This window comes from Panthera tigris, chromosome B3, assembly GCF_018350195.1.
Source record: "Panthera tigris isolate Pti1 chromosome B3, P.tigris_Pti1_mat1.1, whole genome shotgun sequence".
Classification (NCBI taxonomy): domain Eukaryota; kingdom Metazoa; phylum Chordata; class Mammalia; order Carnivora; family Felidae; genus Panthera; species Panthera tigris.
In genome coordinates this window covers 108,665,631-108,682,227 of record NC_056665.1, presented here as the reverse complement: position 1 = coordinate 108,682,227, position 16,597 = coordinate 108,665,631, and the positions used below count along the sequence as shown (strand labels likewise).

The 16,597-nt window shown below is 37.4% G+C and overlaps 1 protein-coding gene and 1 long non-coding RNA gene across 5 annotated transcripts in view; one reads left to right on the top strand and one right to left on the bottom strand.

Moving 5' to 3' along the window:
- Positions 1-13,633, top strand: part of KCNH5 (potassium voltage-gated channel subfamily H member 5) — a 307,440-nt gene extending 293,807 nt beyond the window's left edge. For all 3 annotated transcript variants that reach the window (XM_007095216.3, XM_042989854.1, XM_042989853.1), the window contains one exon: positions 11,227-13,633. In XM_007095216.3, the coding sequence (XP_007095278.1) occupies positions 11,227-12,174 (948 nt within the window). In that variant the 3' untranslated portion in view covers positions 12,175-13,633. The remainder of the gene's footprint in view (positions 1-11,226) is intronic.
- Positions 1-16,597, bottom strand: part of LOC122239628 — a 174,041-nt gene that overhangs the window by 45,770 nt on the left and 111,674 nt on the right. For both annotated transcript variants that reach the window (XR_006218897.1, XR_006218898.1), the window contains exon 4: positions 2,088-2,160. This is a non-coding gene — a long non-coding RNA (uncharacterized LOC122239628). The remainder of the gene's footprint in view (positions 1-2,087; positions 2,161-16,597) is intronic.

The window sequence follows — 16,597 nt, the reverse complement described above, 5'->3', positions numbered from 1 at the left end:
TACCAAAGAGTGGAATTGCTGGGTCATATTGTTAGTCTGTGTTTAACTCTTTGAGGAACTGCCAAGCTGTTTGCCACAGAGGCTGCACCATTTTATATTCCTTCCAGCAGTGTATGGGGGTTCCAGTTTCTCTACCTCTTCACAACACTTGTTATTTTCTGTTATTAATATGTTATTTTTCGATTATAGCCATCCTGGAGGATGTGAAGTACATTGTATTGTGGTTTTGCATTGCCTTAATGATGTATCTTTTTGTGTACCTATTGGCCATTTGTATATCCTCTTTGGAAAATGTCTATTCAAGTCCCTTGATTATCTAAAAATATTTTTTTTTCTTTTGTCTTTTAATTTTTGAGTCATAAAAGTTCTTTATATATTTTGGATATTAGAGCCATATCAAATATGTGATTTGCAAATACTTCTTCTCATTTTGTAGGTTGTCATTTTGCTTTCTTGAAAGTGTCCTTTGACACTTTTGTCTTGAATTTTGATGAATTCCAGTTCGTTAATTTAATTATTTTTGGTGGCTCGAGATATAGGTGTCTAAGAAACCTTTCCCTGATTCAAGGCCACTAAATTTATGCCTTTGTTTTCTTCTAAGAATTTTATAGCTTTAGTTCTTACATTTATGTCTTTGATGCATTTTGAATTAAGTTTTGTATATGGTGTGAGGCTGGTGTCCATATTCATTTTTTGTTCGTGGATGTGCAATTATTCCAGCACCATTTGTTGAAAACATTAATCTTTCTTCATTGAGTTGCCTCATCATCCTTGTCAAAAAAACAATTGAGCATAGATGCATGGGTTTACTTTTGGAAACCTAGTTCCATTCCATTGTTGTATATGTCTGTTCTTATAGCAGTATCTTGATTATGGTATAGCTTTATAAAACTGGGAGTTTTAAAACTGGGAAGTATGAGTCTTCCAATTACATTCTTGTATCTTGGTATTGTTTTGGCTATTCTGGGTCCCTTATGTTTCCATCTGAATTTTAGGGTCAGCTTATCAATTTCTGAAAAATTGGCAGTTAGAATTTTGATAGGAATTGAATTGAATCTATAGGTAAATTTAAGGAATATTGTCTTGTTAACAATATATCTTCTAATCCATAAACACGTAATGTCTATTTAAGTCTTCTTAATTTATTTAAATAATGTTTTGTAGTTTTGTGTATGAGTCATACACTTTTGTTATATTTTTCCCTAAATATTTTATTTTCTTTGATGCTGTTGTTGATGGAATTATTTTCTTGGTTTCATTTTCAGATGGCTCATAGATAGTATATAGAAATACAACTAATTTTATATTGATTTTATGTCCTGCATCCTTCTGAACTCCTTTATTAGCTATAACAGCTGTGTGTGTGTGTGTGTGTGTGTGTGTGTGTGTGTGTGTGTTGTGAGGATTTCTCAGGAATTTCTATATACATGACATGTCACCCTCAAATTGAGATAGTTTTCATTCTTTTTCATTCTGGATGTCTTTTATTTCATTTTCTCGACAGTTTCCCTGGCTGGAACCTTCACTGCAATGTTGAATAGAAGTGGCAAGATGGTACATATTTATCTCTTCCCTGATCTTAGGGGGATAGCTTTCAGTATTTTACCATTAAGCATGTTATAGGCTCTGATTTTTTATGTTGTATTGGGCCCTACAAATGATGTAGCTGGTCTTGCCTCATAAAGGAGAGCACAGCTGAGCTGAGTATTAAAGGATAAGTAGGAGTTCCCCAGCATGTGAAGAGGAGAGAGAATACTAATTTGCAACATCACCAATGGGGAATGATTCTTAATATCAAAGTGATTGAGCATGGCAGGTATGTGGAGGTCAAATGAGGAGTGAAGGAAACAGATTGGAGAGGTAGGTGGAACTGAGCCATAGTTAGCCATAACAAGGCTTGCTGACTTGTTAAAGAGCTTTAATTTTATTGTGATTTTTTTTTTTTTTTTGCCTTGGATGCTATCCTATTTGATACACAATAGCAAAAAATGGAATAAGGGGAAATGGGACTAGAAATTGAGGCAGGGAGGGCAATTCCTGGATTACTGCAATATTTGAGACAATGAATCTAATCTTGTCAGCCTTACCTGCGAACAGCCATTTTCTTGGTTTTGAAGACTTTATCTTCCTTCTTTCATTATTTTTCTTCAATGAAAAAACCTTTAGTAATAGAAACATAAACACTAAGTATCCGTATTTCAGAGTTATGCTAACATCAGTAATGGGGTTTACAATATATGTTTTGTTACTTATGGAAAATACATTTTTATATTTATGATCACCTGGAAAATTGAGATAAATGATTTTTATATGGTAAAAATGGGGCGTAGAACATTTCATTAGTCATTTTGGTAATAGTATTAATGATTCTAGGATATTTTGCATTTGCATTTTCTTAACCACCCTTATCCACATTAGACATTACCTGACACATTAACAAAATCAAAAGATATTCCTTTTCTCCCTCCCTCCCTCCTTTCTTTACTTTTCCCTCTCTACTCATCTCTTTTTCTTAATTATCAATTAATTAATTCCTCAAAATTTATTTAGGACATTAGAGGCTGAACTAGATCTCTAACACATTCCTTGTCCTTTAAGAGCTTACAGACTTATGAGTGGCCCAAGTAAAGCAAGGCAGCCATATTTCAAAATGGAGTGTGATGTGTCATTGTTACCCTTCCTTTACACTTCTGAATTTGTTGGATGACCATCTGACACAGCCTTGTCACTGTGGCCTTCGTTAAGATGAGCTTCTAGCCTCTGGTATGCCCATGAGAGTTTTAATAAATACTCTTGGAATGGATTGAAAGAACTAGAGTTAGAATTAGTAACTGAGTTTATGGAAACAATAAAAGGAACCAAAGAACAAAACCAACCAGATCCCCTAAGAGTCAGATGAACTGGAGTTTCTGCCTGATCACATATAGCTATAAATTCCTAGTCAATTCCCTAGATTCACAGATTTGGAAAGTGATGGGCCATTTGAGGGGAAACTCCTCTATCTTCCTTCAAATTATATAACACTAAATCCATGTCATTAAACAAATGATTCTAACCCTTTTTTTCCTTGCCTTTATTGGATTTCAAAGTTCAGTACACATTCAAATTATTCAATTTTGATATCACTTTTATGATCAAATGTCCTACTTTTGAAATGGAAAGCTCAGTTGGCCATGTTCCCTGTTAAGTTTAAGAAGCTTTTATCATTTAAATAAATTAAACCTTCCAGCATGGGCTGCACAGAACATAATGAAGCACAGAGAAGAAAAGCTTAAATGAAATAAACCTCTTTGCTGATAGAAACAGTACAGGCTATTGTGACTACCAATAAATGTGTGGCTGGAATCATAGTCTGATTCATGATTTTTCTTTTTCTTTTTTTTTTTTGTCCTTAATTTTTGTGGTGTCCATCAGCAATTTGATTTGCCATTGCACAAAAAGATTGACACAGAGTGCATCAAGTGCAAGGGTTCTAGGTTATTAATACTGAGAAAAAACACAAATAAAAAATTTTAAAGGCTGATTTAATACCATGTTAAGAATCATGTATATTTTTTTCTTTTACATTAATCCATACGTTGTTCTATGAACACTCAGATCCTTTTACATTTTCTAAAATAATTTCTTTGGGGGAATTAAAATGTTTTTTTCCTAGAGAAAAATCATTGTCATTTCTATGTAATAATTGGTTAAAATTAATCTATATAACTTACATATTTATTTAGGAGGAAATATTTTACTTTCTATAGGACACACTGCCCATATAGGAATCAACTGAATTATGAAATGCTTATTGTTTGTAGATTCTTTCAATTGCCAAAGACTAGTAAGCAAAAGTTTAAAAAATCTTAATGACAACATGCTTTTTAAAAAGGGCTTAACTAAATAAAATTTACCCATCTTTCCATTCAGTTATAAAGTGAAACCATTTTATCATATGCATAATTAAAAACTTAAAGGTAAAAAACACTTCTTAAAAGGAAAGATTCTGGGCACCTGGGTGGCTCGGTTAAGTCAGTTAAGTGGCTGACTTTGGCTCAGGTCATGATCTCACAGTCTGTGAGTTTGAGCCCTGCATCAGGCTCTATGCTGACAGCTCAGAGCCTAGAGCCTGCTTTGGATTCTGTGTGTCTCTCTCTCTGCCCCTCCCCCACTCGTGCTCTGCCTGTGTCTGTCTCTCAAAAATAAATAAATGTTAAAAAAAAAAAAAAGGAAAGATTCAACGGAATATATTTGAAAATGCTCATGCTTGTAATGGTAATGTAGAATAATTACCATGCTATGTTTATTATAAAATGTAGTCTCCTTGGTAATAAAAATACATTGTTATTTAAATTTGGAGTTTAGGGTCATAAAGTTATCTTTAAAACTATGAGAACTTATAGAGAGTCTATTACATTTAATGTTTGTGAAAAACAGTGAGTTACTTCCATTAGGCACTCCTGCTCTTGTATTTTCTTGGTCTATAATGCATCCTTCATAACTTAAGACAAAACAAAAAGCTATCATACTTTACACATACAACATGGTTCAACCAGTGATGGTACCTCAGTAGATTATTAGTCTTGAAACCTTGTAAACATGACAAAATCATCTCTTCATTTTTTATTTCTCTGTTTTTAATTTTAGTGCCAAATACCTTGTATTAAGAAAGTATGGCATTGGGGTACTTGGGTGGCTCAGTCGGTAAAGCATCTGACTTCAGTTCAGGTCATGATCTCATGGCTCATGGGTTCAAACCCCGCATAGGGCTCTGTGCTAACAGCTCAGAGCCTGGAGCCTGCTTCAGATTCTGTACCTCCCTCTCTTTCTGCCCCTGCCCACTCATGCTCTGTGCTCGCTCTCTCTCCCTTAAAAATGGATAAACATTAAAAAATTATTAAAAGAAAAAAAAAAAAAAAGAAAGAAAGCACTGCATTGTCACCAGCTGGGAAATAAGTTCTTTTTTTTTTTTTTTTCAAATTTTTATTTAAATTTTAGTTAGTGAACATGCAGTGCAATATTGGTTTCAAGAGTAGAATTCAGTGATTCATCACTTACATACAACACCCAGTGCTCACCACAAGTGCCCTCCTTAGTACCCATCACCCATCTAACCCATCTCCCACCCACATCCCTCCATCAACCCTCAATTTGTTCTCTGTAAGAGTCTCTCATGGTTTATTTCCCTCTCTCTCTTTTTTGGAAAATAAGTTCTTAATGGATGCTATTGCATCCTTACAATGGAATCAAAGATAGGTTCTCATTCAAGTTCTTTAAAGATTGATTTGTGGGTCAAAGATTTGAATATGATTACAGTCAGCCAGCATTTGTTAACTATCTACTTGTGCCCAGTAGTGGGCTAGGTGCTGAGGATGCCAGGAGGTAGATGATGTAGTGTTTGCCTCCAAATGAGGAAATAAGAATAGACATTAACGATCAATTACAATAATACAAATAACATTGATTCATTGTGTAGAGAGTGAAAAATAATTTTAAAAAGTAGGAAACCTTCCTATTTGTAGTATTTTCTATTCATAGACCTTCACAAACATACATTTACTGAGTGTATGAAGAGATTATTGAATTAACGAATAACATGTACTTATTGAGGACTTTCAATACGACAGACACTGTCATAAAGTCTGGAGATACAGCATGTAACAAAAGAGACAAAAATCTCTGCCCTCATAACGAAATGAATCCAGGTAGTAGTGGGATCAAGAATGGCATTTAAGTCCAGGGAAAATTATGTCCTTTGACTTGCCACCCCCTGTTTTTGGTAAAGATACTATATTTAATATAAGTAGAAGTTAGAAGAAAATACAAGAGCTGCCTTGAAGAGAGCAAGACGATACAAAATGACAGCATGTATTTTATTTTATTTATTTTTTTAATGTTTGAGAGAGAGTGCAAATGGGGAAGGGGCAGAGAGAGGGAGACAGAATCTGAAGCAGGCTCTGTGCTGACTTGGGGCTTGAACCCATGAAACGTGAGATCATGACCTGAGCTGAAGTCAGACACTCAACTGACTGAGCCCCCAGGCACCCCGACAGCATGTATTTTAAAGGGAAGTAGAGTGAAGCAAGCCTGCTGGCTTTGCCTTTGAGAATGAGGAGCGCTTTGAGGTTGCCTCCCCTAACACCCTCCTGCCCAGCTGTCATTTGCTCAGCGAGCACAGAGCCCAATGGACTGCCTTCAGGGATGGTTCTCCATGGCAAATGCTCGGTGAGGGTTATCTGTTGGGTGTGAAACTGCTGTACCACCCCCCTGCTTTACCCACTCAACTATCCACATCTCTGTGTCAAAATGACCTTACAGACCTGCAGTAGAGTGTAATGGTTAGGACTGCTTGCAATCTGACTTCTTGGATTAGTATCCCAGCCACTTACTCCTTGTGACCTGGAAGGCAAACCACATCACTCTCTATGTCTTAGTTTGCTTTTCTGTAACATGAGAATACTAGGCCCTATATCAAATAGTAGTATGACAGTAGTTAATGAGATAATACATGTGTGAAAGTGACTTCTTTGCTATATGCGAACTTTTAATAATTATTTTTTTCAGTAAGTCATAATTTCCATTCTGAAGCCAAAAGAAATAAAAGAAATTTAATCTATTCAGTAACCTCTAACTCAGTAATTTTGTTTAAAGTTACCTCTGGCTTGTGGTGCCTGGGTGGCTGAGTCGGTTAAGTGTTTGACTCTTGATCTTGGCTCAGGTCACGATCTCACGGTTGGTGAGCTCAAGCCCTGTGTCAGGCTCTGCACTATAGTGCGGTCTCTAGACCCTCTGACATTCTCTCTGCACTATCAGAGAATTCCTGCTTGGAATTCTCACTCCTTCTCCTTCTGCCCCTACCCCACTCGTGATCTGTCTCTCCCTCTCAAAATAAAGAAATAAACTTAAGGAAAACAAAGTTACCTCTGGCTTAAAAGCCTGGTTATGGTTAAGTAGTTGATCAAATCCAAGTATTACTGTTTTGAGTTTGATTCCAGCTCAAATTCTGTAGCTTGGGTAAGAAATTTCCTCATGACCCTCTCTTCCCAGCCCTCCTTCTGCACCTGCTTCTACTTTCCCTGGGCTCATGATTGCCTGTGGGCCTGATGCAAAGGGTAGGGGGCTCCACTTCAGCACCCAGGGCTTGTCTGTGAGATCTGGCGGGCTTGTGGTCACTCCTCAGAGCGTTGGCCTTTTCAGCTGGCCACACCCAACTACTGGGCACTATTTATTGTGTGGCATATTTAATGGTCTGAAAGGTCCTGGCAGCAAGTGTTCTACAGAGTGCTGTAACTTCTCCCACCTCATGGAGTGTCTTCACCTCATCTGGCTTCCATGGGGCTGAGATAACAGTCGTCTACCTACTCTAGTTCCCGGGCCCACCGGGATCCTAGCCATGCCCATCCAGGCACACAGAAGTATGGGCAGAAACAAAGAGGGTGTATGCTTTTTTCCAGCATGTTGGTTGGCTCCAGAGAGCGAACGTGTGGGTCCTGCTGCTCTGCAAACTCCAGCAGAGAAGTTAGGGCCTATCTCAATGTTTCCAAGTGCCCCTAAAGCTCAAGGGCCTATGTCTAGTTCCTTGTCCTCTCCTATCCCCCTGGAGTGGGGGGGGGGGGGGTGTGGAGGGAAAGGAGCAACGTGCAGCACTTCAGATGCTAATATCCCAAACCTCTATTCTTTCTCTTTCTCAGTTTCTTTTATATGTTCATAGTGGCAAAATCCACAACCTTGTTCTATCTCATTTGTCCCCTGATGCAGACCAGCAGCCTGGCTCTGTGACAGGACTCCCTTTGTACAACGTAGTTTGGCATTTAGAGTCTCTGTTCTCAGCTTAACAGTAGGAGTCCAGACACTTTATCCTCGGTTTGTGTGGAGGGGCCAGCTGGTGGTCAGGGAAGCTGCGAAAGGCTTATTTTGTTGATGTTTTACATGGGCTTAAATCACTAAGCATTCTAAACTTGCTAAGCACACAATAATCGTAAGCAATCATTAGCCATCATATTGAAATTTTAAAACATACAGCCAACAAATAAGATGCCACCAGATTCTCAGTTCCAGGGACACCAAATATTTCATTGTAATTTCTAAAAACTGTGAATTTCACACAGCAGTACACATGGACACTACAGAGATAGTAATGTTTTTGTCTATTACATATCAATAGCGTTGCTGAATTCAGCAAACAAAAGCACAGGGCATGCAGTTAAATTTAAATTTCAGGTAAACAATGAGTATGTTTTAAAATGTCAATATGTCCCATTCAGATAAATGATGTATGACTTTTCAGTATTAGTGTGTCCCAAATACTGCATGGAGGCCCTGTATTTCATCTAACATCCTCATGTGTGATTTACCTCCCTTCCCTCATTGAGAGTCTGAAATAGATCTTTGTATTGCAAATGTGAAGGTGACTCTCAGTTATTACATTGCACGAAGGCTATGGCTAAAGGCTAAGGAATTACCTTTATAAAAACAAACCAAAAGATCCGAGTTGAGTGGGAAGGAGGATGTGGTCAGTCATTTACATTTGTCCCCTCATGTCAGTTCCTGAAATGAAATTCAGCACATTTTCAATGAAATGGGATGAAATCAGAATGTGGTATTTGTGTTTCCATGTTTGGATCTATCTCGTCCTAAAGAGTGTTAGTATCTTGAAGGGTCAGCATAAGCTCTGTTTACTTAGGGAGCATAAGAAATATGTCAACCCTTTGAAAAGCTTTCAATTAAACTGCAAGAGCTTTGATGTCAGGCTTTCAGATTAGTATTACATCATTCAAAAAGACCCAATTTCATGTGCCACTAGGGAGGGAAAAATATACTGGTCTTTATAGACAGTTATTGAATTTAGAGAATATTTACTTTAAAATACAGATTATTACCACTTGATAAGCTGTATCTAGTGCATCAATTTCAATTTAGAAAGTATGCTCTTAGAGAATTCTATCTCCCTGACTTTTCTGTTCACAGTGACCATCAGTAGTATTGGTTTCTAGTATAAATCAATGTTTGTATGTTACTCTGGAAGCTTCAAGTGGTAATGGAAATGGTTTCAAATATACAGGATTTTATGAGAGTTCAATGGATATAACCAGAATATTTTGAGTGTCTACTATATGCCATGTACTTCATATAGATCTCTAATCTAAGCAATAAGTTAATGAGAGAGGGTGATGAGGTAAGTAATTTTGCCAGCCCCATAAAATTGTCTGATTCTGAGAGCACTGTATCTACTATAACTCCTTTCTGGATTTTTCTTACAGACCTCATCTGCAGTTATTTTGTTCTTCAGAAGGAACCTGAGCAAAAAATCTCACACTCATTAAATTCACTTCTAATTCTGATAATATAAGTGGTAATTTCTTACAGGTGACCATTTTTACTTCTCTTGATGGAGTTACACATTCTTCCCAGTATTATTTTCAGAAGACATTTTTTTTTTAATGTTTATTTATTTTTGAGACCGAGAGAGACACAGCATGAGCAGGGAAGGGGCAGAGAGAGAGGGAGACACAGAATCTGAAGCAGGTTCCAGGCTCTGAGCTGTCAGCACAGAGCCCGACGCGGGGCTTGAACTCATGAACTGTGAGATCATGACCTGAGCCGAAGTCGGACGCCCAACCGACTGAGCCACCCAGGCGCCCCTCAGAAGACATTTTAAATGAAATTTATGCTAACTTATTTGTGGTTACCTATCAAATAGCACATTAACTATGTATTTAATTCTATATTTAAAATTTACCTCAAAATACAAAAAAAACTAATTCAAAGGATACATGCACCCCTGTTTATTGCAGCATTATTTACAATAGCCAAATTATGAAAGCAGCTCAAGTGTCCATCGACTGATGAATGGATAAAGAAGATGTGATATATCTATAGAGTAAAATATTATTCTGCCATAAAAAAAAAGCATGAAATCTTGCCATTTGCAACAACATGGATGGAGCTAGAGAGTATAAAGCAAAATAAGTCAGTCAGAGAAAGACAAATACCATATGGTTTCACTCATATGTGGAATTTAAGAAACAAAACAAACAAAGGAAAGGAGAGAGACAGAGAGAGAGACAAACCTAGAAACCGACTTTACAGAGAACAAACAGATAGTTCCCAGAGGGGAGGTGGGTAGGGGATGGAGGAAATAAGTGATGGGGATTAAGGAGGGCACTAGTCATGATGACTGAGCAATGTATACAATTGCCGAGTCACTACATTGTACACCTGAAACTAACAGAACATTTTACATGAACTATACCGGAATTTAAAAATAAAAAAAAACCTTCTGGAAATATGCACAGAAAAAGGTTAATGATACTTAGGTCTGAGGCAACCAACTGAAGTCTGAGTGGGAGAAACACTTTACGCTAAAATTGTTTATAATATTTCAAAAGGTAAGAAGATCCTGTATGTAGGTTGGAATAATGATAAGGGAAAAATGAATACTAACAATGAAAAACAAATTTTAAGAATATTGAAATCTGAAGAGTCCAGTCTCCCACCCGTGACAGTATTACATGGACAACATCCTTACTTCTGTTTGGATATTTTAGTGGTGTTGAGGTTCACGAGTGTTCAAGGCAGTTTATTCTGTGAATAGATAGCAGTTTGAAATGAAGTCTGTATTGAATTGGTATTTGTCTCTCAGGAACTTTACTTACAGATCCTAGTTCTGCCCTCTGGAGCCACATAAATAAATTTAATCCCTCCTCTCACCCCACATAGGTGCTATGCTAGTAAACTAATGTTTTGGTACTTTTATATAGCCTAGAACTCATAATTTGACCCCCTAAGCAGAGGATGTTATTAAAAACGGTCTTGAATATATTCACATATGAAAAGAAACATACAAAAAATAATGATGCATTGTAAGGAAATTTAATATAGTTCCTTACACGCGTATGCATACACACATATAATAGACTAACATATATATTTACCTATTTTCTATTAAATGGGAGTATAAACTAAACAGCAGGCATCTCTATTCAGCTATTACATTCCCCCTTCCGTAGGCAAGGGAGTAGGACTAAATAAGCTAAGTAAGCTTAGTCAGTGCTCCTATGTTGAGTCTTAAGTGTATCGCATCTGTTAAAGAAATGGCATTGGGGTATTTTTTTTTTCCCTTCAGAAATGACCTTGTGTTCGAGGGTTTCCTCAGTAAAAGAAAGTTCATCCAACATCCTGGCACGCAACTGTAAGCTCGTCTATCTTCATAATCATGTTCTGAACATCTCTCCTCCTCCACAGATCATTTTCCGAAAAATCAGTGACGTGAAGAAAGAGGAAGAGGAGCGCCTCCGGCAGAAGAATGAGGTCACCCTCAGCATTCCCGTGGACCACCCCGTCCGAAAGCTCTTCCAGAAGTTCAAGCAACAGAAGGAGCTGCGGAATCAGGGGTCAACACAGAGCGACCCCGAGCGCAACCAGCTCCAGGTAGAAAGCCGCTCCTTACAGAACGGAGCTTCCATCACGGGCACCAGTGTGGTCACCGTGTCACAGATCACACCCATCCAGACATCGCTGGCCTACGTGAAAACCAGTGAGTCCCTCAAGCAGAACAACCGCGACGCCATGGAACTCAAGCCCAACGGCGGTGCTGACCCCAAATGTCTCAAAGTCAACAGCCCCATAAGGATGAAGAACGGAAATGGGAAAGGATGGCTGCGACTCAAGAATAACATGGGCGCCCATGAGGAGAAAAAGGAAGACTGGAATAACGTCACGAAAGCGGAGTCCATGGGGCTATTGTCAGAGGACCCCAAGGGCAGCGATTCAGAGAACAGCGTTACCAAAAACCCATTAAGGAAAACAGATTCTTGTGACAGTGGGATTACAAAAAGTGACCTTCGTTTGGATAAGGCCGGGGAGGCCCGAAGTCCGCTGGAGCACAGCCCTATTCAGGCTGATGCCAAGCACCCCTTTTATCCCATCCCAGAGCAGGCCTTACAAACCACACTGCAGGAAGTCAAACATGAACTCAAAGAGGACATCCAGCTGCTAAGCTGCAGAATGACTGCCCTGGAAAAGCAGGTGGCAGAAATTTTAAAAATACTCTCAGAAAAAAGCGCGCCCCAGACCTCTTCTCCCAAATCCCAGATGCCACTCCAAGTACCTTCCCAGATACCATGTCAGGATATTTTTAGTGTTTCAAGGCCTGAGTCACCTGAATCTGACAAAGATGAAATCCACTTTTAATATATATACATATATATTTGTTAATATATTAAAAACAGTATATACATCTATATACATACATGTGTATATACAGTATATACATATATATATATTTTCACTTGCTTTCAATATGATGAAACCATATGGATTTTGATATGTAAATACTGCATGTCCAGCTGGATTCTGGCCTGCCAAAGAAGATGATTATTTAAAACATAGATATTGCTTGTATATTATGCAGTTGACTGCATGCACACTTTACATTTATTTATAATCTCTATTCTAATACAAAAAAAAGTATGATTTTTGCTAACCAAGGCAATGTAATATTTGAAGAATCAGGGTCCAACCTGCCAATGTTGCCATGACAAATTTGATCTCAGGCTGAGTATATCGAGCTGTCATTTTCTCACTGTTCTGTTAAGTTAAAATTCTGGATTAATGCCAAGGGAGAGTTCGCCCTTTTAGACCGTCGGTACCGTTTTATAATCTCTTTTCATAGGATATTTTTCTGTAACTTAGTGTTAGGTTATTTTCCCCAACAGGCAGTGTCTGCTCCATCAAAATGACTGTTTTGTTGCCTAAATCAGATAGCAGTGGGGGACGCTGAGAACGTATTGCTATGAGTTTTGTGCATGAATTGCATTTCTGCTCAACTATACCTCTCCTTTTTTAACACTATACTTAGATAGTAATCATTAATGCTTATGTAAGGAAATCCCTCCTCCCTCTGTCTTGGAGAACAGCTGCCATCTTGTAAGCTGATTTTACCAACCCCATAAATACGAAACTATTAATATAGTGTATATTATTATAGAAAAACTGCACCACAGGGTAAAAGGGCCTTTTAACAATTCATGTTAGCGATGCTGGTTTTCCAAATGTGATGAGTGTTCTAAATTTGTACTTCTAAAACTTGTTCAAAGGTGAAGTTGAAAGGCTCTTAGCAGAGAAACAAACAAAACACATCTAAGTACTCATATCAAAATTTTAACTATAATGACATAAAATAAAAAAGAATGTAAGCAGATAGACAATATTTTGTAACATATCTGTAACTTAAGATGAAACACAGGTACAGAATTGTTCACACAGGATTCTTAATGTTTATAGGGATAACACATGAAACATGGTGACAAAAAAACACTAACAAGTAGATGTTAAGTTGCTCAGTTCAGATAACTGCTTTTCTATAATTTTATTCTGGTTACAATTTTCTAAAGCTTTTTTGCACACAGTTCTACTGCAGGACTTCTGCTGAGTTGATACAGTAGACTGCTGTGGCTCAGGCAGATCCATTTATGAAAGGGGGTTACTAAAGACTGAATTTCAGAGTCTTATGAGTTATAAATCCTCTTCCTAGAAAGTGCCTATTATCAACTAAAAAAAAAAAAAGTCACAAACAGTTGTGTATAGCCAGTCCCTTAAGTGGTATGTATTGAGAATAAAATACATGTTCATTTATAAGAACCCAGAAGAATTTTTTCTTTTGACTAAAGTCTATGTTATGAAGTTGATCAAAGAGGCATACTTTTAAATTGGTGCATGCATGACATCTAATTGTGGGAACAGGGAAGTTATTGTTTGCATCACGTTGAAAATATATTCCAGGAATCTGTACATTATTGGACCATCTGTACATATTCGTTCACAATATACACCAGATGACAGCAAAATCAAAGGACATATTTTGACCTATTGTTGCCATTTTTATGAGCTTTTCTAACGATCTCTCAGCATCCCCAAACAAAACCACCAGAACTGAAAGACAGGTTATCACAATCAGACCGGAGAAGTGCAGAACCAAATAACTTATAAAAACAAGGGATATTTTAGAACATCTATTAGAGCTTCTTCACATGCCCACAAGATGTGCCTCTTTAATCCAGGAGTCTCAGAACAGATGTGATGTGCCAGGGGCTCCATTTCCCCTTCTCTGTGCCCACGACTTCCATTACTCATCATGGAAGTTTGCAGGGGAGCATGTCTCCAGGCAATGCTACAACATCTACCTACCACAGGCACAAGAAAATGAGGTAATCACAGTAAAAGGAATCAACCTTGAAATTGAGACTTAGTTGCTTTCATGGCGAGGAGGGTCCTTTTTCTTGACCTCTGACATTTATTGAATTGCAGGGTAATTTTCTATTTAACCATGTACGACACAAGCCTGGTTAAGCTTTTAGAGGTGAATGAATAGTAAGCATAACCTAAGTACAGAAATGGTCAAGCTTTAGCCACGTGCTTCAAAAATAACCATTGGTGTAAAACTATATCAGAATGACTAAAACAGCAGGGTAGTTTGAAGCTGCAATCCACGCCTTTGCCTATTAGTGGTGCAAATATTTGCTGTGTTCTGCCATTGACTCAGTCGACGAACAATATTATTGTTTGTATCCGTGGGAAAGAAACGTGGTTTTGACCTATTCGAGGTTGTCACAAAGGGGTAAAATGTGTCAGTTGCTTGTTTATGGTGCAGTTATCACGCATTCTTCTCCAGTCCCCTCTGTCCCTATGTGCATGACATGATGAGGTGCTGAATGCACTCTGCTGTTTCCAGCAGAAATGCATGTGTTCAGCAAACACTGTATATAGAGTAGTCTTTTCGGTTCCCAGATTCTGCAATTCTTACCAGGTGAACTTACTCAGACTTGAATGAAGGGTGAACACTTGCTTTAATAAGTGCAATCGTGACATAGTCATGTTCTGTGTTGCCTCAGCCAGCACATAGACAGGAGATTCTCTTTTGGGGGACCAGACGACTGCATGTTTTATTCTTACACTGTATAGATGCTTTCGGTGCATCCAGAATAAAATTTTTATTATTATATTTCTGAACAATGTATTAATAGGAGTAAATAGATATGTATTGAAAATCCAAACATTTTTCAAAGCAACTTACATACCTTCAATATTTTTCTATGATAATATATAAGATCAGATGCTGTACCCTGGACAGGTGGTTGTAATGCAACAGCAAAAGCCAAACAAAAATAGAAATGTGAGCTGTGCATCATAAGGACAAGTTTTGTCAGTCTGTATTAGGATATTATTGCATTATGGTCTAGTAGATACAAGAGCTTATGATAAAAAGAAAATAGGCACACGAAAGGCAGATGACAATACCAACTAGTGTCCCACAATGACATGAATAGTACTTCGAATGGTTTGGGCATAGATGTCGAAGAGAGACATATACTTCATTGTTAAAATGGAAGATTTTTATTATGACACCAGTTTCATCTCACATGAAGTACAGGTACCTGTACTTACATTGTACAGATACGTACAATTGTCCTACATGCTCAGTGAAAAAAACTGTATGTAGACCAGAGCAAGAGAGTTCGAAAATTTGGGATTTTAAGCCGCTTTTAAGAACAAATATATACTCCTGGAGTTCCTAGAGCTCTAACAGGAATATTAATTATGACCACTAACAAAAACGCCATTTTGCAAATTCATCCTATTGGAGCCCAAATGCAAATCACAATTTTCTATGAATTTAAGGAGATTTTGTTCTCCTGAGATCTGGCCCATTTACTGTTCCATTTTAAATTACTAAATTCTTTTAGAAAACTTAAAAAAAATAGTCTTCAGAGCAGTGACTGTTTTTAAAAGTGTGCAGTGGTTGGTACTGGTGAAATTATGTGTCATATTCCTAATGAATTCTACTATCTTGTATAATTTTTATCTTTTAAGCTATTTTATCTGTCTCTTTTCCAAAATTTTATGTAGGTAATGAGACAATTTATCTAGAATGTACATAACATACATGGATAACTTTATGGATATTTTATAATTATGTGAATGTTGTGTTTTCATATTTTGTTACATATAAGAATATTTCTCTTGCGGTCTTGATGGCAAGGGAGAGAAGAAAGAACAATCTTTTGGAAAACATCCTAGGATTAGTATCTGAGCTCCATCTTGGATTCTGAATCTAGCTTTGCCACAATTGTAGTGTCACTTTGGGCCAATTAACTGTTCTCTGGTGTATCTGGGCTTCAATTTCCCCACCAATAAATAATAAAATGAAGATAAGAACTGCTCCGTTCTTATATCAAGATGATGTTAGGTCGGTGGCAAATCATCTTCCTCTCAAACGAAAATCACATTAAGATAAATTATTAATTGCTTCTTTCTTTCATAGAAGATCAGCTGAGGTGGACTCTCTAAATCTTTTTCTAGGGTTTAGAAGAGGTGTCTCTTGTTAGAAGTCGGTGGGGAAATACACTGATGGCTAAATAATTATCAGTCGTTGGCATGTGAGCAAAAGACTTGAGAATTATCTGGGAATTTAGAACTATTAAATAAACATGGAAGGAGTGAATGTCTTGTGAGAAGAGAGAAAGAAGAGAAAAATACATGTAAATATTATGATTTTGTTTATTCTATTTAATCATACTGCTCAGCAGAAATTCTCATTCTTGTGAGAAAAAGTAAA